The 26,922-nt window shown below is 42.1% G+C and overlaps 1 protein-coding gene across 3 annotated transcripts in view; it reads right to left on the bottom strand.

Moving 5' to 3' along the window:
• The window catches only part of septin10 (septin 10), a 130,049-nt gene that overhangs the window by 20,938 nt on the left and 82,189 nt on the right, over positions 1-26,922 (bottom strand). For all 3 annotated transcript variants that reach the window (XM_068033782.1, XM_068033781.1, XM_068033783.1), the window contains exons 6-8: positions 19,659-19,820; positions 19,108-19,204; positions 1,631-1,799 (exon numbers count right to left, since the gene is read on the bottom strand). In XM_068033782.1, the coding sequence (XP_067889883.1) occupies positions 1,631-1,799; positions 19,108-19,204; positions 19,659-19,820 (428 nt within the window). The remainder of the gene's footprint in view (positions 1-1,630; positions 1,800-19,107; positions 19,205-19,658; positions 19,821-26,922) is intronic.

Below are 26,922 nucleotides of genomic sequence, written 5' to 3'. Positions count from 1 at the left end.
GCCACCCAAAACCCGTTAGCTGGCTGTTTAAGGTCAGAATCCTGGGTTAAACCCACAACTAATTGACCAATTAAATAGTGAAGTTGATTATCCAACAGCTCCACAGGGGTTTCCCGCTCACCTCCAACGCATGCTGGTTAGAGCCGGAAAAATGAATGGAATCATGTTGGGTTCCTGACCTGCCAGCACTTTTGGGGTTTTAACCCCTGACCACACCTGAAACCACCCATTACAAAACACGTGCGCACGCACACACACAATTCATTGTGAAATGGTTATGGGTTAATTAATCAAACTACAGAAATGATCCATAATGGCATGGGATTTGAAACTAGTAAGATTTTTCCAAATTTACTAAACAGTATTAAACTTTAAAGTATTCAATAAAAGAGTACTGGAATATTTCCTTTTCTACATTCTCCATGCCCTATTGATGTATCCCAGTTGTTCAAAAGATGTTCTGACGAAAGTGCAGCAGCAATTTGCATTTATATAATGCCTTTAACATAGAAAAACTGATATAAAACCAAAAGGAGAGATTAGGAGGAGTGACTAAAATCTTCAAAATGTTGGATCTTAGGAAAGGAAGAGCGGGAGAGATGCAGAGGAGTTGAGAGAGGGAATTCGAGTGTATTAGGCTTAGATGATTGAAAGTACAGCTGCCAATGGTAGGACTAAAGGAGACAGGATATACAAAGAAAGAGTCAGAGGAAAAGAGGTGACAGGGTAGGAAGGAGCAATGCCATGAAGGGATTTAAACATAGGATGAAAAAGTTTAAATGAGGTTTTGGGAGACCAGGAGCCAAAATAGGTCAGCGAGGACAGGGGTGGTGGATTAGCAGGACTTGGTGTAGATAGATATGGGAAGCAGAGTTTTTGATGAGCTGAGGTTTATGTGGTTAGAAGATAGAAGGCTGGCCAAGTAAATGCTGGTGTTACGGAGTAAAAAGGTAACAAGGGCATAAATAAGGATTTTAGTGCTAGCAGGGCTGATGTAGGAACAAAGGCAAAACCACGTCAGAGGTGGAACTAGGTGCTTTTTATGATGGAGAGGACATGGAGTTAGAAATTCAACTTGGGATTAAACATGATGTCATTTGGTTCAACATGAGACAGTGGCCAGGGAAGGAATTGGGAGTTTGTAGCTACAGATTTTGTGCTGGAGTGTAAAATTCGATCTTCACAATGTTTAGTCAGAGGAAATTGTAGCTCATCTAAGACTGGATGTTGGATAAGCAGTCTGATAGCACAGAGGCAGTGGAGAGGTAGATCTGTTTGTCCTGAGCATGCACGTAGAAGCTGACCCAGTGTCTGCAGAAGATGTCACCAAGGAACAGCATAAAAATAGGGATGAGAAGGGGACCTAGGGTGGATCCTTGAATAACTCCAGGTGACATGGGATATAAGGGAAGCTATTGTTGGAAATGTTTTGGTTATGATCACATAGCCATGAATCAAATCAAGCAAAGGTAGTCCTACTGAGCTGGACATAACAGATGTTAGAGGTGGATATTATGAATAACTGCAATGAAGGTGTTGCAGAGAGGACAAGGGGGAATAATGCACCATGGTCAGTTACAGAATATTGTTATTGCTGCTTCACATTATACTTGTTCAGTACTATTCGTACCTGACTGGCTTGTTATTTGGGTCTGTGTCTTTGAATCCCATCTCTTCTAATTTGCAGCGACGATACAGCTCATAATGCCGTGTGTGGGTCTGCTCTCTCAAGTCTTCCATGTTCACACAAACAAGCATCTCTCGCAGCTTCACAAAGTCACTGTGGTTCTCATTTTCAACTGAGACAAATTTGAAGTGTTAATTTTGATTCATTTTAAAATGTCTTGAAAATAAATTACATATTTGTGGACACAAAATTTATTTCTCCCTCAAATTAAAAAAAAAAAATCATCCTAATACCAAAAATTACACTTTAGTTTCAACTTTCTAAAGAATAATGAGGAACATTCCTTAAAATTCAAAGAATGATAGCAACCTTGTAATCATTCATTAAATCCAAATTTAATAATTTTTTTAATCGTTGGAAACAGCTAAAAAAAATTAGCGGAATTTTAAAAAGCATCCCAATTAACATAAGAACCCATACTGAGGAGCAAAGAATTACAAGGGTGAGAGATACCGTCGCCATGACAGACAACTATGAGCTTATTCATCATAAAGCCTTCTCACAGGGAAAATCCCTCAATAATAATAATTCCTAGCAGTGCGGAAAGGATAGAAAATGGGAAAGCAATAAAAGAGTGCTAGTGATAGGGAAACAAAAAGGTGAGTATGCAAGAAGCCCTCCACCAGTAAGGGAAGAAAATGCAGAGGGCAGGAAATATATACCATAGACCTGTCTGTTCCCATTGCAGTAACACAGGGCATGTGAGAGCTGACTGCTGGAAGTTAAAGGGAAAGCCAATTAATTTTGTAGGAGTGCACAAGGCTAACCAAGAAAAGGGTACCCAAGCAGGTGGCAAGGCAGACCCGCCTGTGGCCCTAACCACGATAAGGAAACCCCACAAAGAATACCGCTGTAGGTGCGGCAGAAGGTTATGAGGATTTTGTTTTAAAGGGAAAAGTGTCCTCAGACCTTTCTAGAGAGACAGGAAAACCCACTGACCTACTTCAAGACACAGGGGCCACTCAATCCCTCATGTTGGGAAAAGAAACAACCATACCACCACAGAGCTTGCTAAAAGCGAAGGTTCTGTTAAAATGGATTGAGGGATGATACCTTTCTGAACCCCTGCATCGGGTCCACTTGCAGTGTAACCTTGTTTCTGGACTGGTTACTGTAGGGATTCTCCCTAGTCTACCTGTGACCGGAATAAACTTGCTATTGTTATGAAAGTGCTTCCATTTAAAAAAAATTTTAAGGACTCTTATTTTAGAATTGTGGAGATGGATTCAATGGAGGACTGAAATGATTCTATAGATGCTGGAACTGTTTTTCAGCTTTCTGTTAAAAAAATTTACTGGATGTCACATGTGTTCAGCTCAGTAAACAGCAGGTGCCTTCTGACGATGGGAGTTGTTTACTGAGAAGTGACGTCAAGATTTATGGTGGTCAACAGTGGGTTTCATTTTTGAATACTGTTTTGAGTCAGTTGGAGGTCAGCCTGCTAAAGACCATTTCATCTTTTCTTTGGAAAACCCTGAAAAATCCAGTGTGTGAGCTAAAATCCCTGATGCCACATTTCTCTTGAAAAGCCTGACAGATTAATCCTCAACGCCACGTGAAAAGGATTACTCTAGAAAGATCCCAGTGACTGCCTTCTAGCTGTATTTGGGTCGCAAGAATAAACTGACAACTGATATCATTCCATATCTTCGCCTTTTCCTTCAAGAATTAACAAGTATTTGGCCAAAGTACTTTCTTTGTCTTTTTTTTTCTGAAAAGATCTCTGCAGAGAAAACTTCTTTATTTTTTTCTTTAACCGGTTTGTGTGTATGTACGCAAGCGTGTGTGGCTAATTTTAAAAAGGAACTTTCATATTTCAATGAGAGATAATGCTTTGCATCTTTCCTGAATAAGTTTTGTTTTATAATAAATTAATAATGTTGTTTATTAAAGAAACCTGGTTGGTGTATTTTATTCTGAAACAAAAAGAGTATATAATTGGCCATATCTGTAACTGGGAAAACATTTAAATATATGTTGTGACCCGTGGAGAAGTGTAACTAAAGACAGATAGTGCACCCTTCCATAATAAAAACAAGAAATGTGGGAAATACTCAGCAGGTCTGGTAGCATCTGTGGAGAGAGAAGCAGAGTTAACATTTCAGTTCAGTGACCCTTTTTCAGAACTGACAAATGTGCACTCTTCCAGCCTCGGTCGTAATGCAATTCAGCAATGATTTGGCTAGGGGTAAGATGGTAGTAGCCCCAGTGGTCTTAGACCCAGCCAAATGAGGCCAGAGAGATGGAACAAATAGAGGAGGTGGTCCCTGGAATCTTTCCTGCCTGTGTAGTAACCAGGTCCATGGCCAAGCAAGCTCCCCCAAAGAGAGCTGAGCCAGCAATTCAGTCAGATGACTGAGGTCTGGCAGGCTGAAACATTTTTTGGAGATTTAGGGGAGGTATACAGTCCAGCAGGCAGACCCAGATTTAAAAAGGATAACAAAGACAGCCTATTCTGAGGCAGAGGTAGAAAAACTGCCGGAGCGTTACTATTTTAAAAATGAAATCCTAATGAAAAAGTGGAGACCCCCACAGCGATCCATGGAGTGAACAGTAGTTCACCAAATTGTAGTATCCCCCCCTAAATATCAGAGGGAGATTCTGCTAATTGCCCATGAAATCGCTATGGCTGGGCACGTGGGCATCAGAAAGAGTCGGGCACGGATTAGCCAACACTTTAACTGGCTACAAATCCACAAAAATGTGGTTCAAAATTTGTCTGACCTACCAAGCCTGCCAAGTTGTTGGGAAACCACAACCTGCAATCAAACCTGCTCCACTGATCCCCATTCCTGCTTTTGAGGAACCTTTCAGTAGAGTTCTAATCAATTCTGTGGGACCCCTACCCAAAACCAGGTCAGGTTATCCATACCTTTTAACCATCTTAGATGTGGCCGTCCAATTCCCAGAAGCCATAACCATGAGGGCAATTACTGCCAAAGCTGTAGTCGAGGGGTTAACCCAATTTTTGCCCAATACAGACTCCCCAGAGAAATAAAGTCTGATCAGGGAACCAATTTCATGTCCCGAATGTTCCAGGAGATCATACAAAGTCTTGGTATTGACCAGCTGAAATCTTCAGCGCATCACCCACAACCACAAGGGGCCCTGAAAAGGTACCACCAGACCCTAAAGACTATGCTCCGAGCATATTGTTGTGAAAACCCCTACAATAATAGGAAATCAGAGTGTGTAAGCTGTAGAATTGCTTTGTTGAATGATTGTCAATGGTCTGGATGTACATTGTAAAACACCAGTGTAGTAGAATGCATGCAGACTCCATTAGCATGAAATTGCTTGGAAGATGAAAGATGTATATCTTAATTACTACTGTGAACATGTGTAGCATATGTTGAAAGGACAAAGGAGTAATTTTCTTGCTGTTTGCTACCAGGGATTCCCCCAATGAATCCTTAAGTTTTAGCCCCTTCAAATTGATTTTCAGACATAAGGTGAGAGGCACCCTAAAGTTAATCAAAAAAAAGTTTCTAGATCAAAGAGAGAGACCTCATTACTAAATTATGTGTCTACCTTCTGGAAAAGACTTTTCCAAGCCTGTGCAGTAGCAAAGGAACACCTCAAACCCTCTCAGATACGAAGGCTGCAGTCCATGAGTTTAAACTTGGAGACAAAGCTCTGTGAATGTGCCAGTGCTTGCTGGGCTTCAATTAAGGAGAGTCTACTGTGGGGAAATGGTGGCGTAGTGGTAATGTCACTAAACTTGTAACCTAGAGACCCAAGATAATGCCATGGGTACACAGGTCAAATCCCACCATAGCAGCTGGTGGAATTTAAATTCAATTAATTAATTTAAAAATCTGGAACTGAAAGCTAGCCTCAGCAATGCATGAAACGATCATCGATTGTTGTAAAAACCCATCTGCCGTCCTTACCTGGTCTGGCCTACATGTGTCTCCAGGCCCACAGCAATGTGGTTGACTCTTAACTGCCCTCGAAAACAGCCTATCAAGCCACTCAGTTATCAAGGGCAATTAGGGATGGGCAACAAATGCTGGCTTTGCCAGCGACAACATATCCCATGAAAGAATAACATCTCCAAAAACATTTCAGCCCTCTGGGGCATCTGACTGATTTCCTGGCTCAGTTCTCTCGGGGGGAGCTTGCTTGACCATGGACTTGGTTACTACACACACAGGAAAGATTCCAGGGACTTCCTCCTCTATTTGTTTCACCTCACTGGCCTCATTTAGCTGGTCTACGACCACTGGGGCTACTACCACGTTACCTCCAGCCAAATCATTGCTGAGTAACAAGTCTATTCCAGCCACAGGTAGACTAGGAAAAATCCCAACACTAACCAGTCCAGAAGTGAGGTCACACTGCAAGTGGACCCAATACATGGGTGCAGACATGTATCCTCCCTCAATCCCTTTCATCAGAACGGCACAGTGGCGCAGTGGTTAACACCGCAGTCTCACAGCTCCAGCGACTCGGGTTCAATTCTGGGTACTGCCTGTGTGGAGTTTGCAAGTTCTCCCTGTGTCTGCGTGGGTTTTCGCCGGGTGCTCCGGTTTCCTCCCACAGCCAAAGACTTGCAGGTTGATAGGTAAATTGGCCATTATAAATTGCCCCTAGTATAGGTAGGTGGTTAGGGAAGGTGGGGATGTGGTAGGAATATGGGATTAGTGTAGGATTAGTATAAATGGGTGGTTGATGGTCAGCACAGACTCGGTGGGCCGAAGGGCCCGTTTCAGTGCTGTATCTCTAAATAAACCTTTGCTTTTAGCAAGCTTTCTGGTGGTAAGGTCATTTCAATTCCCAGCATGAGGGATTGAGTAGTCCCTATGCCTTGAAGCAGAACAATGGGTTTGCCTGTCTCTCTAGAGGGATATTGGGACACTTTTCCTTTTATCATAAAATCCTGATAACCTTCAGGACTTTTCCCTACTTCTGTTATACCTGCGGCAGTGTTTTTTTCGAGGTTCCTTTCCATGGTTAGGGCCACAGCGGGTGTGCCTTACTACCAGATTGGGCACCCTTTTCTTGGCTAGCCTTGTGCACTCCTACAAAATTAATTGGCTTTTCCTTTAACTTTCATATGCCCTGCTTTACTGCATTGGGAACACACAAGTCTGTGGTATATATTCCTGCCCTCCGCATTTGCTTCCCGTACTGGTGGAGGGCTTCTTACATTCTCACTTTTTATTTCCTGTCACTAACAGTCCATCTCAATCGCTTTCCCAACTTCTGGGAATTATTTTGGAAGGATATACCCTGTGAAAAGAGTTTATGAGTAAGCTCATAGTCGTCAGGATTTTGACCCAGTGACAGTCAAGCAACGGCGATATAGTTCCAAGTCAGGATGGTGTGCGGCTTGGAGGGGAACTTGCAGGTGGTGGTGGTGTTCCCATGCATCTGCTACCCTTGTCCTTCTGGATGGTAGAGGTTGCGGGTTTGTCAGGTGCTGTCTAAGGAGCCTTGGTGCGTTGCTGCAGTGCCTTCTCTCACCCTTGTCATTCTCTGCTCCTCAATGTGGGTTATTTTATTAACTGGAATAATATTTTAAAAATCTAATAGAATCAGAAGAAGTTTACTCGGGGGCATTGATTTAAAGAGATTGGTAGAAAGATCAGAGGGGCACAGAAAGAGGCCACTTGGTCCATCGTATCTGCGCCGGCTACAAAACGAGCCATCCAGCCTAATCTCACCTTCCAGCATTTGGATTGTAGCCTGCAGGTTACGGCGCTTGAGGTGCATTTCCAGACACCTTTCAAATGAGTGGACAGTTTCTACCTCTACTACCCTTTCAGGCAGTGAGTTTCAGATCCCTACCACTCTCAGGATGAAAAAGTATTTCCTCATCGCCCCACTAATCTTTCTACCAATCACTTTAAATCTATTCGCCCTAGTCACTGACCTCTGTGAAGGTAAATAGGCCCTCACAATTTTGTACATTTCAATCAAATCTCCCCTTAGCCTCCTCTGTTCTAAAAACAACCCCAGCCTATCCAATCTTTTCTCAAATTTACATAGTAAGGTTCTAGCTTGAGATCGTATCCAGCGATTGAAATTTCAATGATATTCTGGGCAGGTCTTTTCCTAACATTTCTGAATTTCTGTTGATAGGCTTTGGGTACTAACTCACATGCATTCAGAACTGCTGTTTTGGTTTGTCCGTAGTCAGAAGAACTCTCTTCTGAGAATAGAGATAAAGCTTTACAAGCTCTACCCACTAATTTGCCATGCAGGCGGATAGTCCAATGCTCTTTTCGCTATTTTAGTCTATTAGCTAATTTTTCAAATGAGATAAAATAAGACTCAACCTCCTCCTCATTAAATGTTGACACTCGTCTTGAGTGTCGCGTAATGTCAAAGTTCTGTTCTGGATTGGGAATACTGTTTGAATTGCTGGCGGCATTCTCATCCTGTGTTTGCAGCCCTTCTAACTCAACCTTTTCGCTGCTGTCTCTCTTTGTCTTTCCCTCTGCAATTATACTTCCTCCTCTTTTCAACTGGTACTCTCATTTTGAAACTGCAGTTCCTCTCTTTTCAACTGCATTCTAGCTAGTTTTTTTTTTTTAAAGACTCAGATTCCATGCTTACTTCTTCTGGTTTGGGGGCAAGGTTAAAATGGCTAGTTAAATTCTTCACTATTTCAGGTTTCTTTGCCTTTTGCTTGTAAGTGACTCCCACTTGGGCAGCTAGGGTTTTTGGGGCGGCGCAGTGGTTAGCACCGCAGCCTCACAGCTCCAGGGACCCGGGTTCAATTCTGGGTACTGCCTGTGTGGAGTTTGCAAGTTCTCCCTGTGTCTGCGTGGGTTTTCTCCGGGTGCTCCGGTTTCCTCCCACAAGCCAAAAGACTTGCAGGTTGTTAGGTAAATTGGCCATTATAAATTGTCACTAGTATAGGTAGGTAGTAGGGAAATATAGGGACAGGTGGGGATGTTTGGTAGGAATATGGGATTAGTATAAAAATGGGTGGTTGATGGTCGGCACAGACTCAGTGGGCCGAAGGGCCTGTTTCAGTGCTGTATCTCTAATCTAATCAAAATCTTCAATATTTAATTGGCATGGGATAAGTTTCCCTGCTCTACAAGTTCCTTAGCATTAAATGCGGCCATGACTTTTTTTTCTAGCACCGTAGAGAAAAAATGAATGAGAAAACCTGTTTGTTTAATTTTCTACAGTTTTAGAGGTCAATTTATAAGAGGTCAATGTTTAATCTGATGTTTCACAAATCCCAGACGAGCCCCCAATTGTTATGACCTGGTGGGTGATGGCATGACTGATTTCCACTGTTCACCTCTCAACTGACGAGTGTTTTTGCTTAAATCAGTGTTTCAGCCCCCATGTTTTGCTTGGCAAATAAACAGAGTGACACGTTTTCTCGTAAAACAGAAGATTAAATATTTATTAATCAACCGAAATGTTCACAAAACCACCTATGCATACAATTACTCTCAAACACATGCAAGACAGAAGGTAAAGGGTAAGAGGTGTTACGAGTCCATGGTGTAAAAGTCTGTTGTTTAAAGGAAAAAAAAAACCTGTGGGATCCTCATGGAAGGTAAGTTTTAAAGTTGCAGGCCTGTTTGCTGAAGACATCTGGTGGCTCACTTCAGTTTGAAGACAGTGCTGATATTTTTCGTTCAGTTTTCACAGGTGGAGTTGTTTTAAAGGCACTCTCTTTTCTCTACTGCAGTTAGCTTTCAACTTGTCTCAGCAGGGTTCAAATGTTAGCTGGAATTGGTCACTCTGAGCCTTATGCTGTAATTAAAAATGGCTTTCAATGTTGACCATGTGGTTGCAGAAGTCAGTCTGATGTTGATGAATTGATGACTGAATTGGAAAAACTCCTTTGTTCTTCAAAACAATTACCTTTAAAGGTAAACTCATTAAGTGCCAGCTTTGCCCATGTGATTTAGGTATTAGTTCCTGATATTATCAAAATGGGGCTATGAGGGCTGTTCACACTCGATTGTGATGAAGGGTAACTGGAGATGTAGAGTGTGGAATGTCTTGGTTTTAGCTCGTTATGCATATCGCTCACATCCATGTATGACAAGCTACATTTCCATGTAGACAGGGTTAATTGGTTTTAGTTCTAGTAGGCATGGATGTGTATTTTAATGCAGGAGGTGGTATGGGTCACGCAATTTGTCCTCCGTTTTGTTTTTTATATTCGTTCCTGGGTTGTGGGGGTCACTGGCTAGGCCAGCATTTATTGCCCATCCCTAATTGCCCTCGAGAAGGTGGTGGTGAGCTCCCTTCTTGAACCGCTGCAGTCCATGTGGGGTAGGTACACCTACAGTGCTGTTAGGAAGGGAGTTCCAGGATTTTGACCCAGCCAGTCAAGGAATGGCGATATAGTTCCAAGTCAGGATGGTGTGTGACTTGGAGGGGAACTTGCAGGTGGTGGTGTTCCCATGCATCTGCTGCCCTTGTCCTTCTAGGTGGTAGAGGTTGCGGGTTTGGAAGGTGCTGCCTAAGGAGCCTTGGTGCATTGCTGCAGTGCATCTTGTAGATGGTACACACTGCTGTCACTGTGCGTCGGCGGTGGAAGGAGTGAATGTTTGTAGATGGGGTGCCGATCAAGCAGGCTGCTTTGTCCTGCTTGGTGTGGAGCTTCTTGAAGGTTTTGGAGCTGCACCCAGCCTGACAAGTGGAGAATATTCCATCACACTCCTGACTTGTGCCTTGTAGATGGTGGACTTGCTTTGGGGAGTCAGGAGGTGAGTTACTCACTGCAGGATTCCTAGCCTCTGACTTGCTCTTGTAGCCATGGTATTTATATGGCTACTCCAGTTCAGTTTCTGGTCAATGGTAACCCCCAGGATGTTGATAGGTGGTGATTTTAAAATTTAATGTCATGACTCTTCAGCTTGTTTCTGTATTTGCATCATTGTACTTCTCATGAGCATGACAATACAATTCTAAAGCGAGTGCAGGAGCAGAGGCAGCTGGGGGTATATGTGCACAAATTATTGAACGTGGCAGCGCAGATTGAGAAAACGATTAATAAAGTATACAGGATCCTGGGCTTTATAAATAGGGGCATAGGAGTACAAAAGCAAGATTATTGTGAACCTTTATAAAACATGGGTTCAGCCTCAACTGGAATATTGTGTCCAGTTCCAGGCACTGCACTTTAGGAAGGATGTGAAGGCATGAGAAAGGGTGCAGAAAAGATTTACCAGAATGGTTCCAGGGACGAGGGAAGTCAGTTACATGGATAGATTGGAGAAGCTGGGGCTGTTCTCCTTAGAGAAGGAAAGGTTAAGAGGAGATTTTATCGAGATGTTCAAAATCATGAAGGGTCAGGACACAGTAGATGGGGAGAAATTATTCCCATTGGTGTAAAGATCGAGAACCAGAGGATACTGATTTAAGGTGAATGGTAAAAGAACCAAAGGTGACATAAGGAAAACCGTTTTTTTTTTTTTTTAAACACAGCAGGTGGTTAGTATCTGGAGTGCACTGCCTAAGGGTGTGGTGGGGGCAAATTCAACCGTGGCTTTCAAAAGGGAATTAGATAACCACCTAAAAAAAAATTGCAGGGCTACAGGGAAAAGGCAGGAGAGTGGGACTAGCTAAATTGCTCTTGCAAAGAGCCAGCATAGACATGACAAGCCAAATGGCCTTCTTCTGTACTGTAACTATTCTATAAAGTCTTCTTGCTGACTTTGCACACTAAAGGGGGCTTTCATCTCTTAGTAACCAATTTTAGAGCAGCACCCATGGAGACCTGGCAACATATTGCCCAGCTGACTTCTTTGTTGTGGATTATCCATGACAGACAAAGAGTTCAAATTGTAGAATATTTTGGACAGAGTGTTACCCTCATAATAAAATGCACACGTAGTAGTGCAGGCAAAGGTCTGGGAATAGTTGACTTTTCAAACTTAAATTGAGGGATCCCCAGGACAATGTAGCTAAAATTTGAGGGAACAAAAGCATGATAGCTAATCCTACCCAACATACTATGCAAAAGCCTGAAAAAAATAAGCCCAGCATAAGTGGCTTTGTCAACTAGAGAGTGGATTACTAGAAAGTTCCATGCCTATAATGTGTAAACACAAAAAATAATGAGGACCATACGGCCCCTTGAGCCTGCTCTGCTATTCAGTAGAATCATGGCTGATCTTCTGCCTCAACTCCACTTTCCTGCTTGCTCCCCATTGTTAATTCTATATCAATGGTTTATTTCTAGGCAGGTGGTGGACATTAACTGCAGAAACACTTATACCCCGATAAATACGCATAGACTGCAACTGTGGTGGCTGGGTTCGGAGATGCTTGCTTGTAATCTGTAACTGTGTAAATAAATGCTTATAATAGCGTGTAAAGACTGGGTCCAGTTTTATCCTTCACCAACTGGCTTCCTGGAATAGAACACCCATATATATTCCTTGATTCCCTTAGAATATACTCAACAATGGAGCATCCACAACCCTGAGGTGGACAATTCCAAAGATTCACAACCCTTTGAGTGAAGAAATTTCTCGTCTCAGTCGTAAATGATCAACCCCTTATCCTGAGACTGTGTCTCCATGTTCCAGATTCCACATCCAGGGGAAACAACCTCTCAGTGTCTACCCTGTCAAGCCCCTTCAGAATCTTGTATGTTTCAATGAGATCACCTCTCATTTTTCTAAACTCGAGAATATTGGCCCAATTTACTCAGCCTCTCATCCCAGGAACCAATCTAGTGAACCTTTGCTATATTGCCACCAATGCAATTCTATACTTCCTTAATTATGGAGACCAAAACTGCACACAGTACTCCAAGTGTCATCTCTCCAAAACCCTATACAATTGTAGCAAGACTTGTTTATTCCTGTACTCCAATCCTCTCACAATAAAGGCCAACGTGCCATTAGCCTTCCTAACTGCTTGCCGCACCTGCATGCTTTCGGTGTTCCTTGTACAAATATAACCAAATCTCTCTGAACTTTAACATTTATAATTTTCACGCCTTTTAAAAAAATTCTGTTTTTCTGTTTTTATTACCACAGCGAATAACCTCACACGACCCCACATTATGGGCTGAATTTTAAGAGTGTGCCACAGTTCGCGGCGGCGCACTCTAATGGCGGCATGCATCCCGCGCGGATGCACCGTCCCTAAGCCCCAATGATATTACGCGCGGGGGCTTATTTAAATAGAGGGGGCGGAGCAACCGCCCCAATGACATAAGGGGGCGGTCACTGCGTCCCCAGCAACGGCTTCCGGCGCAGGCGCCGCCACCATTTTTAAAGGGCTTTAAGCCCTTCCATACAATTTTAATATTTAAAGTGGTAGTATTGGGAAAGTTTATCAAATAAAAATTTCTGTGATGGAGACCCTTCCCCAATCGCCCCAATGGTCATTTACTTGGCACCTAATGTCAGAAAAAACATTATTCCCTTCCCGAACTTTCCCCCCCAACCTTCTGGCCTCTAACCCCTTCCCACCATCCACACAACCAACAACATCTGTTTTCCCTGCTCTCCCACCCCTCTCGCCCTGAAAATTTTATTCCTCCCCCCACCGCCAGGTTCTCGCCTCGGAACTCCATGTGGCGTTCCGAAGGCGCACAAAGCATGAACGCCAGCCATAATATCGGCGTGGGACGACCGCCGCCTGCAGGTAAGTTTATTTACATATGTTTAATGTTACTTTATATATGCTAATGAAAGGCCCTCCGCCAGGTGGCGGGGGGCCCTCGCCCCGCAGAATTTTACCAGCCCCCTTCGCAGTGTTGAGGGGCCAGTAAAATTCAGCCCCATATATCCCATCTGCCACCTTGTTGCCCACCCACATAACTTGTCTAGATCTCTCTGCAGCTCTGGTTAGGTCTCAATTGGAGTATTGCGTCCAGTTCTGGTCATCACACTTCAGGAAGGATGTGAGGGTCCTTGAGAGGGTGCAGAAGAGATTTACTAGAACGGTTCGAAGTTTACGAGATTTAACCAAATACAATCCTTAATTTCCCTATCAAGCCATGGATGGATCTTTCTTAGTGAGTATTTTTTTTAATGGAATGTATTTTCAAACATTTTGAATAGTTTCTTTTAATGTTTCCCACTGTTTATTTACTGCCACACTTTTTAGTCCATTTACCCAATCAACCTTAGCCAGCTCTACCCTCCTACCAACGTCATTGGCTTTGAGAATCTTGTTGGGAATTGGAGCATGTTGCTTTCCAAATTAATATGGAATTCAATTGTATTATAATCACTTGTTCCCCCAGAGGATCTTTTCCAATAAAATCAAAGCTGCCTCATTACACAATACTAGAGCTAAAATAGCCTTATCCTTAGTTGGTTCCATAACGTATTCAGTGCAGCAGCTTTTTCGGGAGCAGCGTGTGAGCGAGTGAGCAGCTGGAAAAGTCAGTTTGAAAGTAAATTTAATTTCCTTTTGTTTTTCGGCGGAGGCCAGGGGGCTGCTGGGTAAGTAAAACACTATATATTTGGGCGGTTTAAAATAACTTTCCTTTCAGTGCAGCAGCTTTTTCGGGAGCAGCGTGTGAGCGAGTGAGCAGCTGGAAAAGTCAGTTTGAAAGTAAATTTAATTTCCTTTTGTTTTTCGGCGGAGGCCAGGGGGCTGCTGGGTAAGTAAAACACTATATATTTGGGCGGTTTCTGAACCCGAGACACCACACTTGTAGTGTCTCCCACCCGCCCTCCTCCTCTAACCAAAAAAAAGGACTCGGTGGGGTGTTTATAAGGTAAGGCTTTTTCGATTTCTCTGGTTTTATTGTGATTGGTAAAAACTTTTCGTTCCTTTTTCATTTAACTAAGTTTAAACTTAAGATTAAAAATGGCAGGAGATCTCAGACCCGTATCATGCTCCTCTTGCTCAATGTGGGAGCTCAGGGACATGGCTGATGACCCTGGCTCCTTCACGTGCAGGAAGTGTGTCCAGCTGCAGCTCTTGTTAGACCGCATGACGGCTCTCGAGCTGCGGATGGACTCACTTTGGAGCATGCGCGATGCTGAGGAGGTAGTGGATAGCACGTTTAGTGAATTGGTCACACCGCAGATTAGGATTGCTGAGGGAGAAAGGGAATGGGTGACCAAAAGGCAGAGAAAGAGCAGGAAGGCAGCGCAGGAGTCCCCTGCGGTCATCTCCCTCCAAAACAAGTATACCGTTTTGGATACTGTTGAGGGAGATGGCTCACCAGGGGAAGGCAGCAGTAGCCAGGTCCATGGCACCGTGGCTGGCTCTGCTGTTCAGAAGGGCGGGAAAAAGAGTGGAAGGGCTATAGTCGTAGGGGATTCGATTGTAAGGGGAGTAGATAGGCGGTTCTGTGGTCGAAAACGAGGCTCCCGAATGGTATGTTGCCTCCCAGGTGCACGGGTCAGGGACGTCTCAGATCGGCTGCAGAACATTCTAAAGGGGGAGGGTGAACAGCCAGTTGTCATTGTGCACATAGGCACTAATGATATAGGTAAAAAACGGGATGAGGTCCTACAAGCAGAGTTTAGGGAGTTAGGAGCCAAGTTAAAAAGTAGGACCTCAAAGGTAGTAATCTCAGGATTACTACCAGTGCCACGTGATAGTCAGAGTAAAAATGAAAGAATAGTCAGGATGAATGCGTGGCTTGAGAGATGGTGCAGGAAGGAGGGGTTCAGATTTTTGGGACATTGGGACCGGTTCTGGGGGAGGTGGGACTATTACAAATTGGACGGTCTACACCTGGGCCGAACTGGAACCAATGTCCTTGGAGGTGCTTTTGCTAACGCTGTTGGGGAGGGTTTAAACTAATGTGGCAGGGGGATGGGAACCAATTGAGGTCAGTTGACAGTAAGGAGGTAGTAACAAAAGCCTGTAAGGAACTAGATAATGAAGTCAGTGTGACTAAGGGGAAGAGCAGGCAGGGAGCAGATGATGAATATAAAGGGACTGGTGGTCTGAGGTGCATTTGTTTTAATGCAAGAAGTGTAGTTGGTAAGGCAGATGAACTTAGGGCTTGGATTGGTACCTGGGAGTATGATGTTATTGCTATTACTGAGACTTGGTTGAGGGAAGGGCATGATTGGCAACTAAATATCCCAGGATATCGATGCTTCAGGCGGGATAGAGAGGGAGGTAAAAGGGGTGGAGGAGTTGCATTACTGGTCAAAGAGGATATCACAGCTGTGCTGAAGGAGGGCACTATGGAGGACTCGAGCAGTGAGGCAATATGGACAGAACTCAGAAATAGGAAGGGTGCGGTAACAATGTTGGGGCTGTACTACAGGCCTCCGAACAGCGAGCGTGAGATAGAGGTACAAATATGTAAACAGATTATGGAAAGATGTAGGAGCAACAGGGTGGTGGTGATAGGAGATTTTAATTTTCCCAACATTGACTGGGATTCGCTTAGTGTTAGAGGTCCAGATGGAGCAGAATTTGTAAGGAGCATCCAGGAGGGTTTTCTAGAGCAGTATGTAAATAGTCCAACTCGGGAAGGGGCCATACTGGACCTGGTGTTGGGGAATGAGCCCGGCCAGGTTGTTGAAGTTTTCAGTAGGGGACTACTTTGGGAATAGTGATCACAATTCCGTAAGCTTTAAAATACTCATGGACAAAGACGAGAGTGGTCCTAAAGGAAGAGTGCTAAATTGGGGGAAGGCCAACTATACCAAAATTCGGCAGGAGCTGGGAAATGTAGATTGGGAGCAGCTGTTTGAAGGTAAATCCACATGTGATATGTGGGAGGCTTTTAAAGAGAGGTTGATTAGCGTGCAGGCGAGACATGTTCCTGTGAAAATGAGGGATAGAAATGGCAAGATTAGGGAACCATGGATGACAGGTGAAATTGTGAGACTAGCTAAGAGGAAAAAGGAAGCATACATAAGGTCTAGGCGGCTGATGAAAGACGAAGCTTTGAAAGAATATCGGGAATGTAGGACCAATCTGAAACGAGGAATTAAGAGGGCTAAAAGGGGTCATGAAATATCTTTAGCAAACAGGGTTAAGGAAAATCCCAAAGCCTTTTATTCATATATAAGGAGAAAGAGGGTAACTAGAGAAAGGATTGGCCCACTAAAGGACAAAGGAGGAATGTTATGCTTGGACTCAGAGAAAATGGGTGAGATTCTAAACGAGTACTTTGCATCGGTATTCACAGAGGAGAGGGACATGACGGATGTTGAGGTTAGGAACAGATGTTTGATTACTCTAGGTCAAGTCGGCATAAGGAGGGAGGAAGTGTTGGGTATTCTAAAGGGCATTAAGGTGGACAAGTCCCCAGGTCCGGATGGGATCTATCCCAGGTTACTGAGGGAAGCGAGAGAGGAAATAGCTGGGGCCTTAACAGATATCTTTGCAGCATCCTTAAACACGGGTGAGGTCCCGGAGGACTGGAGAATTGCTAATGTTGTCCCCTTGTTTAAGAAGGGTAGCAGGGATAATCCAGGTAATTATAGACCGGTGAGCCTGACGTCAGTGGTAGGGAAGCTGCTGGAGAAGATACTGAGGGATAGGATCTATTCCCATTTGGAAGAAAATGGGCTCATCAGTGATAGGCAACATGGTTTTGTGCAGGGAAGGTCATGTCTTACCAACTTAATAGAATTCTTTGAGGAAGTGACAAAGTTGATTGATGAGGGAAGGGCTGTCGATGTCATATACATGGACTTCAGTAAGGCGTTTGATAAGGTTCCCCATGGCAGGCTGATGGAGAAAGTGAAGGCGCTTGGGGTCCAAGGTGTACTAGCTCGATGGATAAAGAACTGGCTGGGCAACAGGAGACAGAGAGTAGCAGTAGAAGGGAGTTTCTCAAAATGGAGACGTGTGACCAGTGGTGTTCCACAGGGATCCGTGCTGGGACCACTGTTGTTTGTGATATACATAAATGATTTGGAGGAAAGTATAGGTGATCTGATTAGCAAGTTTGCAGACGACACTAAGATTGGTGGAGTAGCAGATAGTGAAGGGGACTGTCAGAGAATACAGCAGAATATAGATAGATTGGAGAGTTGGGCAGAGAAATGGCAGATGGAGTTCAATCAGGGCAAATGCGAGGTGATGCATTTTGGAAGATCCAATTCAAGAGTGAACTATACAGTAAATGGAAAAGTCCTGGGGAAAATTGATGTCCAGAGAGATTTGGGTGTTCAGGTCCACTGTTCCCTGAAGGTGGCAACGCAGGTAAATAGAGTGGTCAAGAAGGCATACGGCATGCTTTCCTTCATCGGACGGGGCATTGAGTACAAGAGTTGGCAGGTCATGTTACAGTTGTATAGGACTTTGGTTCGGCCACATTTGGAATACTGCGTACAGTTCTGGTCGCCACATTATCAAAAGGATGTGGATGCTTTGGAGAGGGTGCAGAGGAGGTTCACAAGGATGTTGCCTGGTATGGAGGGCGCTAGCTATGAAGAGAGGTTGAGCAGATTAGGATTATTTTCATTAGAAAGACGGAGGTTGAGGGGGGACCTGATTGAGGTGTACAAAATCATGAGAGGTATAGACAGGGTGGATAGCAAGAGGCTTTTTCCCAGAGTGGGGGTTTCAATTACTAGAGGACACGAGTTCAAAGTGAAAGGGGAAAAGTTTAGGGGGGATATGCGTGGAAAGTTCTTTACGCAGAGGGTAGTGGGCACCTGGAACGCATTGCCAGCTGAGGTGGTAGATGCGGGCACGATGGATTCTTTTAAGATATATCTAGACAGATACATGAATGGGCAGGAAGAAAAGAGATACAGAACCTTAGAAAATAGGCGACATGTTTAGAGAGAGGATCTGGATCGGCGCAGGCTTGGAGGGCCGAAGGGCCTGTTCCTGTACTGTAATTATCTTTGTTCTTTTTTTGTATTGCTCGGAATCTGTTGCGAAAGCATTCTACAAACTCATCTTCCAGACTACCTTTGCCAATTTGATTTGTCTAGTCTGTATGAAGATTAAAGTCCCCCACACATTGCCTTTGTTACAAGCTCCAACTATTTCCTGCTTAATGCTCTGTCCAATGGTATACTACTGTTAAGGGGCCTATAAACGACTCCCACCAATGTTATTCCTAATCTCCACCCATACTGATTCTACTTCCTGATGTTCTGAGCCAAGATCTTTTCTTACCACTGTCCTTATGTCATCCTTTACTATCAGGGCTACTCCTCCTCCTTTCCCACTCTGCCTGTCTTTTCAAAATATTGTTTACCCTGGAATATTTATTTCCCAACCTTGGTCACCTTGTAGCCATGTCTCTGTAATGGTGGTTAGATCTAAACCATTTCTCTCTATTTGTGCCACTAGTTCATCTATCTTATTACGAATGTTTACGAATACTCTGCTCTTTAATTTGCATTCACTTTCTCTTCTACTTCCAATCTCATCTTCAGCACATCCAAAATAAAAACTAGCAAATCATAAAGTTAGCTAAATTTAGCTATTAAGCTAAATGGCTTGGGATGCAGTTAACTTCTTCCTTTCTCCCAGGTTGTATTTGCCAAAACTTTTGATTATTTGCAATTTTTTTCTGTTCTTACCTTGTACGACTCCCCAGGGATACTGCCGAGCTTTAACCATTTTGTTCCCAACTTTCACTTCCTCTGTACTTCCAATAACAGCGAATGGTAGATGGCCCTAAATTTCAAGATAAAAAAACTCTGCATTCTAGCTAGCTGCAAAGGAACAGTCTTCTAGGGTGTGATAATCTATTTGTATTCAACACAAGAGCACTAAAATTCCTTTTAAAATTAGATGGCTCACCAGCACTGCCATGTTTTATTTTGGAACAACGTGCAACCTATAGCTGAAGTTTAACAGAAATATTAAAATATAAATTACTTTTAAGTATTTAAGCTAACATTTGACAAATAATGCTTTGATAAGACAGAACATTTTGCTCAACCAGTCAAATTAGTTAAGCAGTGCTCAAAGTGGGCAGGTATTTTTGTGCCATGTAGTCAAATTACTAAGATTTCCCTCCCAACTATAAATTCAAATACTGGAACAGTTATACGTTTTCTTCAATGGTTGATGCACTTTAATTCAGTATAGCTTTAAACACTAGTACGGTTTGCATGAAATTACTTACGTTCATGGTTGAATTAATTTTTGCTACGGTTTCATCATCTATTGGAAACTGATAGATCTGTACACCATTGCTAACCAGTTCACCCATTATCTTGATTTTAAATTTATGAAGCTCGTTTTTGGCGATGGTGTCTGCCTTTGCAATAACTGGAATGATGTTTACCTGTGCAAACAAAAGAAAATGGTCATACTAGAATTCATCCACACTGTTTGGGAAAAAAAACTAACTGAAAGGGAAGTTAAACTTCAGGATATTGGTAATAAATTAAATAATAGAATTCAAGGCTGTAGGACAAAAAAAAAAATCCTTTTTAAAACAAATTCACAAAAAAAAAATTGACCATATTCCTCGTCATGCCCTGCAACAAAAGGAACTGGACTCAAAACAAAACCTTTTGCGTTCATCTCAGTCAAAAATAAACCCACTGAACTTGCCGAGCCAAGACACTAAAACAAACGCTCCCAGGAGAAACAACAAAGATAATGCAGGCAAGCAAGAGATGCTGGTGCTTTGAATTTATGAACACTAGGCCTTGGAAAGATGGTACTACTTAGATAAGAGGAAGCGCAGTGTTGCAACAAAGTATAAACATCTTTTTTTGGAAGACTGACAAGGGGCCTCATTATGGAAAATTACTGGAGAAAGCAAAAGAGATGGACAGCTTTCTGGGCAAATTCAAGCCATATGGTTTAACAAACTGCTCAGAATATAATTGGGTATTGTACTTTTAAAAGAAGCTTCATAGGATGGTGTGGCTCGTCAATATAGTAAACCAACCTCATCTCCGGAAAAGGGTATAAAAGGTTGAACACAGAGATCTCAGCTGCAGTAGTGCGAGACTAGCACTGCAGTCAAGGGAAGGAGACCCCAGCCAATTGTTGAAAGAAAATCTCAAGGAAAGGGAGCCCGGCTGATCATCGGGAAGAGGACCTACAATCAACAACAGATTATATGATTGTATGACTAACAGTTAATAAAATATTTGAGGTGGATAATGGCGATGCATTTAATTGGTGGGGGTAAAGTAACAAAGCAGTTTTGTTTTATTATTTACCTTTCCTTCTGAACTTTTACAATCTGTAATCATTTTCTGGAACTATTTTAATTTTGCTCTAATCGATTTAAATTTGCCAGTTTAAAATCTGTAATCGTGGGTACAAATAAATTAACCCCATTAAGCAGAACAACCTTTTGAGTGAGTCACTTTATTCTCTTATAGTTCATTTTGACTCACGAATTACAAGTAGAGCGAATGTTTTGAAAACATAGAAAGACTTACAAGGCATTTCTCAACTCCGCAAAACCTCAAATGGACATTAAAATAAAAGCAAAACAAAAAATGCTGGAACTACTCAGGAGGTCTGGCAGCATCAGTGGATGACCTGAAATGTTAACTCTGCTTCTCTCTCCACAGATGCTGCCAGACCTGCTGAGTATTTCCAGCAGTTACTGTTTTCATCTCAAATGGACATTGCTGCTTAATATATTACAATCGCAGACGTTATACTTGACTCCATAGCATTCAAAGCTCGAATTCCCTGTAATTTTATTGATCATTGCCGATGTTAGATGTGGAAATATTACAATAGGGAACCATTCTGAAAATCAGGTGTTTGTACGTCCATTTTTGTGTTTTTAACCATTTACTTTATTAGGAGTGCCTACAGCAAATGTATCCATTTCTAACTGGGTTATATAACCAGTCTAGACATGAAGCAAATTTAGTTTCACAGTATCAACTACAATTTACAGCTTGCAAATACATGACTTGGCATATCTTTTTTTCTAAGACAAAAATGCCCAATTTGAAAGTAAAACGTGTTAGACCATCTGCTTCCCAGCTCAGTGTTTTTTGAATAAGTCTTAAAACTAATCTTTCCATTTAATATTTATTTTAATACAGGAATACAACTCCAGTCTATGGATAGTTAATGTAACAGGTGTTTCCTGATCATTGGAAGCTTAGATAAGAATTACAGCATCTACATAGCCAAACAATTTAAAAATAAATCAACTAAGAACTTTTGCCATCACATCCTTACGATGTAACAAAACATTAATGCAGCTAGAAATACACTTTCCAGCTATTTTCGGAAATATATACCTGCAACAAATTTCACAGAAACTAAACTGCTGACAAGAGAAGATATTCAGCAACTTGAATGCGAACAAAACGACAAATACTTAAAATCTGAAGATGTATAACAGAACGCTCACTCTCTGAAAGAGAAAGGAGGATTAATTTTTCAGGTTATAAGTTTGATGGAGGGTTACACTCAAATTTTCTTTCTCCTTTAGATGCCCATACATTTGCAACATTTTCTGTTTTATAGGAATCAAAGGAATAGATCTGCTTAACTTAAAAAGATGAATTTGACTTAATAAAGTCAATCTTCAATTTCAAAAGAAAATTTAACAGAACATTTTTTATTCAACATTACTGAACACAAGACAACACCTAGTTCTCTAAATATTAGTTGCCCAGGAACAACTGCTAATTTGATGACTTACAATGATTTAAGTCTGCTAATGAGACACACCACTTAGTTTCTACAGTTTAGAGTGTTAATAAATTGTCCTCATGAACTGACTTCCAATCTAAAAGGTCAATTCAGTAGCACTCAATATATTATATATATATTAAACCGTTACTGACAAACATCTTGAAGTCAAAGAAATTTAACAGAAATACAGGAAATCAAAGTCAATGAAAATGCTGGTCAATTAACATTTGAAAAAAGGTTTTCACCAATTTACTCCACAAGTTTTTCCACCCTTCTCCAGAAACCAAATTTTTATTACTGTAAAGTTTCATGCAAATGGTCCAGTAGATGCCCTACCGACCAAACTTCATGCGAGCTTCAAAAGCAAGTGACAGCTGACTACTTTATTGCATCACAACTGAAGTGCATTTATACTGAGCCCCATTCAGTCCTCATCAGACAATATACTTAGACATTTCAAGCAAGGGACAGGGAGGGAATTCACTGGACGGTGATCAGGTCCAAGAACCCCAACTGATTTTCTCTAAGCCAGAGGAATGGAGGCCGATTATTAATTTGCATTGGTGGCCAGACCCTTGATCAGAATCATAATGGTTTTGAAACCATGAAGAGTTTAAGTGTAAAAATGCAAATACAAGCAAAAGAATATAAATTATCTTGAATGGGAGCAGAGGAGACTTACCAGAGTTATACCAGGAATGAGGGACAATCAATCAATCAGGTGGAGAGATAAGACCAGAGAAGGTTGGGGGAGATTTACTGGAGGTGTTCAAAATTATGTGGGCTTTGATAGAGCAGATAGGGAGAAACTGTATCCAATAGCAAGAGGGTCAGTAACCAGAGGACACAAATTGAATAATTGCCCAAAAATCCAGGGGAGGAGGGAAAATGAAGATAAAGAATTTATGCAGTGAGTTGTCATGATCTTGAATGTACTGTTGGAAAGAATATCCCTTCATACCCTTATCTAACAAAAATCTATTAATCTCAATTTTGAAGATTTTAATTCACTGAGCTGCAAAGCTTTTTGGGGGAAGCGAGTTCCAGATTTCCACGACCCTTGTATGAAGAAGTGTTTCCTGACATCACTTCTGAATGGCCTAGTTAATTTTAATTTAATTTAGGGTTATGCCTCATGTCCTGGACTCTCTTCCACAGAAGAAATAGTTTATCTACCCTATCAAATCATCTGAAACACCTCAAGAAGATCATCCTCGATCTTTAAACTCAAGGGATTACAAGGCTAGTCTATGGCAGAAGTTCTTAACCAGAATGTGCACGAGAAGGTTTCATGGGTCTGCCATAAATAACCTCCAGATTTTTTTTTAAAAAGGTCAGATTTTTGAAGAGGGAAAAATATACCATTACATAAAGCTGGGACAGAGCTGAACAAACTGGCAGCTTCTTCCCTAACTCGGACATCTGTTAAATGAAGAAGGGGCAAGGAAATCAGTAGTGGTGACAGCTGCAAGGAGGAATGGAGCTGCGGGGGCCAGTGAGTTGCTGTCTTTGTGGAGTAAGAGGAGCGAATGTCAACATTACAAAACTATTAGGACTGCCATTTACTCCCAGCAAAACTGAAAGTTTACGAACTCATTTAAATATTCTGCACTGTCTAATCCTGTGCCACCCCTCACCCCCACTTTCTCTCCCGCTGTCTTCAAAGTGTTGCGTCACATTGTAGTATAGTCACCCATTATAGGTCATACTCCAAACTCCATTCCCTAGCTACTGAGTCCATCCCTCGTCCTGGCAACAGTCTGAGATTAAGCCAGTCTGTTCGCAACCTTGCTGTCACATATGACTCTGGGATGAGTTTCCCACCTCATGTGTGCCATCACTAGAGAGCCTATTTCTATCTTTGTAACATTGCTTCGTGCAAAGTCGGGTATTCAGAATAAAATAAATGAGTTAACAGTGCAAATAAAGACAAATGGGTATGATTTAGTGGCGATTACTGAGACGTGGTTGCAGGGAAACCAGGCTTGGGAATTGAATATCCAAGGGTACTCAGTATTTCAGAAGGATAGACAGGAAGGAAAAGGAGGTGGTGTAGCTTTGTTAGTGAAGGAAAAGATCAGTGCTGTAGTGAGAAACGATATAGGCACTGGAGAGCAAGGCGTAGGATCAGTCTGGGTAGAAATAAGAAATAGCAAGGGAAAGAAGTCCCTGGTGAGAGTAATCTATAGGTCCCCAAACAATAGTTCCGCAGTGGGGCACAGTATAAACCAGGAAATACTGGGGGCTTGTAAGAAAGGTACGGCAATAATCATGGGTGATTTTAGTATGCATATAGACTGGATTAGTCAAATTGGCAAGGGTAGCCTCAAGGGAGAGTTCATTGAATGTATTAGAGATTGTTTTTTGGAGCAATATGTTGTGGAACCAACCAGGGAGCAGGCTATTCTAGATTTGGTGTTGTGTAATGAGGTGGGATTAATAAATGATCTCATTGTTAAGGATCCTCTAGGGAAAAGTGATCATAGCACGCTAGAATTTCAAATTCAGTTTGAGGGCGAGAAGCTGGAGTCCCACACGAGCGTTCTGGAGTTAAACAAAGGTAATTATATGGACATGAGGACAGATTTGGCCCTAGTGGACTGGGCAGGAAGACCACAAGGTAGGACAGTTGACGAACAGTGGCAGATATTTAAGGAGATATTCAATTTATCCCAATTAAAATATGTTCCAGAGAGGAAGAAAAAACATCCATAGCTAAGCAAGGAAGTTAAGGATAACATAAAGACAAAAACTAAGGCATACCATATTGCAAAGCTCAGTGGCAGGCTGGAAGATTGGGAAACTTTTAAAGATCAACAAAGGGTTACTAAAAAAGTAATAAGAGCAAAGGTAAATTATGAAAGAAAATAGCTAAAGTGAATGTTGGTCCATTGGAGGATGAGACTGGGGAGTTAATGGAAGGGAACACAGAAATGGCAGAGACACTAAATCAGTATTTTGCTTCAGTTCACGGTGGAGGACACTTAGTACCATCCCAATAGTACCAGGTAATGCAGAGGTTATAGAAAAAGGAGGAACTTAGAACAATCATCACCAGGGAAAAAGTACTGAGCAAACTATTGGGGCTGAAGGCAGACAAGTCCCCAAGGCCTGATGGCCTACATCTTAAGGGTCTTAAAGGAAGTGGCAGTGGAGATAGTGGATCCATTGGTTATAATATTCCAAAATTCTCTGGATACGGGAAAGGTTCCAGTGGATTGGAAAAAAGCTAATGTAACGCCATTATTCAAAAAGGGAGGCAGAAAGTAGGAAACTATAGACCAGTTCTCAACGATAGTTCTGAAGGGTCACTGACCCGAAACGTTAACTCTGCTTCTCTTTCCACAGATGCAGCCAGACCTGCTGAGTGGTTCCAGCATTTCTTGTTTTTATTTCAGATTTCCAGCATCCGCAGTATTTTGCTTTTATTAAACTATAGACCAGTTAGTTTAACATCTGTTGTTGGGAAATTGTTAGAATCCATTATTAAGGAAGTAATAACAGGACATTTAGAAAGTCAAAATGCAATCCATCAGAGTCAGCATGGTTTTATGAAGGGTAAATCGTGTTTGACTAATTTGCTAGAGTTCTTCAAAGCTGTAACAAGCAAAGTGGACAATGGGGATCCTGTAGATGTAGTATATCTGGACTTCCAGAAGGCATTTGATAAGGTGCCGCACAAAAGGTTAATACACAAGGTAAGATCACATGGGGTTAGGGGCAATTTATTAACTTGGATAGAGGATTGGCTAAACCATCAGAAAACAGAGAGTCGGGATAAGTGGGTCTTTTTCTGGTTGGCAAGATGTAACTAGTGGGGTGCCACAGGGTTCGGTCCTCGGGCCCCAACTATTTACAATCTATATAAATGACTTGGATGCAGGGATAGAAGGTACTATAGCCAAATTTTCAGATGACACTAAAATAGGTGGGACAGTAAGTTGCAATAAAGAAATAATAAATCTACAATTGGATATGGATAGATTAGATAAATGGGCCAAAATTTGGCAGATGGATTTTAACATGGATAAGTGTGAGGTTATCCATTTTGGCCGGAAGAATAGAAAGGCAAATTATCTAAATGGAGATAAACTTCAGAGTGCTTCAGTGCAGAGGGATCTGGGTGTCCTCATGCATGAATCGCAGAAAACTAGTTTCCAGGTACAGCAGGTGATAAGGAAGGCAAATGGAATTTTGGCATTTATTGCTAAAGGAATAGAGTATAAAAGTAGGGAAGTGTTGCTGCAACTGTACAAGGCATTGGTGAGACCGCACCTGGAGTACTGCATACAGTTTTGGTCCCCTTACTTGAGAAAGGCTGTAGTTGCATTGGAGGCAGTTCAGAGCAGGTTCACTAGATTGATTCCAGAGATGGGGGCCTTGTCTTATGAAGAGAGACTGAGCAGTTTAGGCCTTTACTCTCAGGAGTTTAGAAGAATGAGAGGAGATCTAATTGAGGTATACATGATGATTAAGGGGATTGACAAAGTAGACGTAGAGAGGATGTTTCCTCTTGTGGGGCAATCTAGAACGAGAGGTCAGTTTTAGGATAAGGGGTAGCAGGTTTAAAACAGAGATGAGGAGAAATTACTTCTCTCAAAGGGTCGTGAATCTGTGGAATTCACGACCCTAGAGTGCGGTGAATGTTGGGTCATTGGATAAATTTAAGGAGATCGACAGATTTTTAATCAGAAATGGGTTGAAGGGTTATGGAGAAGAGGCAGGAAAGTGGAGCTGAGATCAGCCATGATTGTATTGAA

Source organism: Heterodontus francisci, chromosome 6 (assembly GCF_036365525.1).
Source record: "Heterodontus francisci isolate sHetFra1 chromosome 6, sHetFra1.hap1, whole genome shotgun sequence".
Classification (NCBI taxonomy): Eukaryota; Metazoa; Chordata; class Chondrichthyes; order Heterodontiformes; family Heterodontidae; genus Heterodontus; species Heterodontus francisci.
The sequence above is the reverse complement of the archived record's forward strand: the minus strand, read 5'-3'. Positions and strand labels throughout refer to the sequence as shown.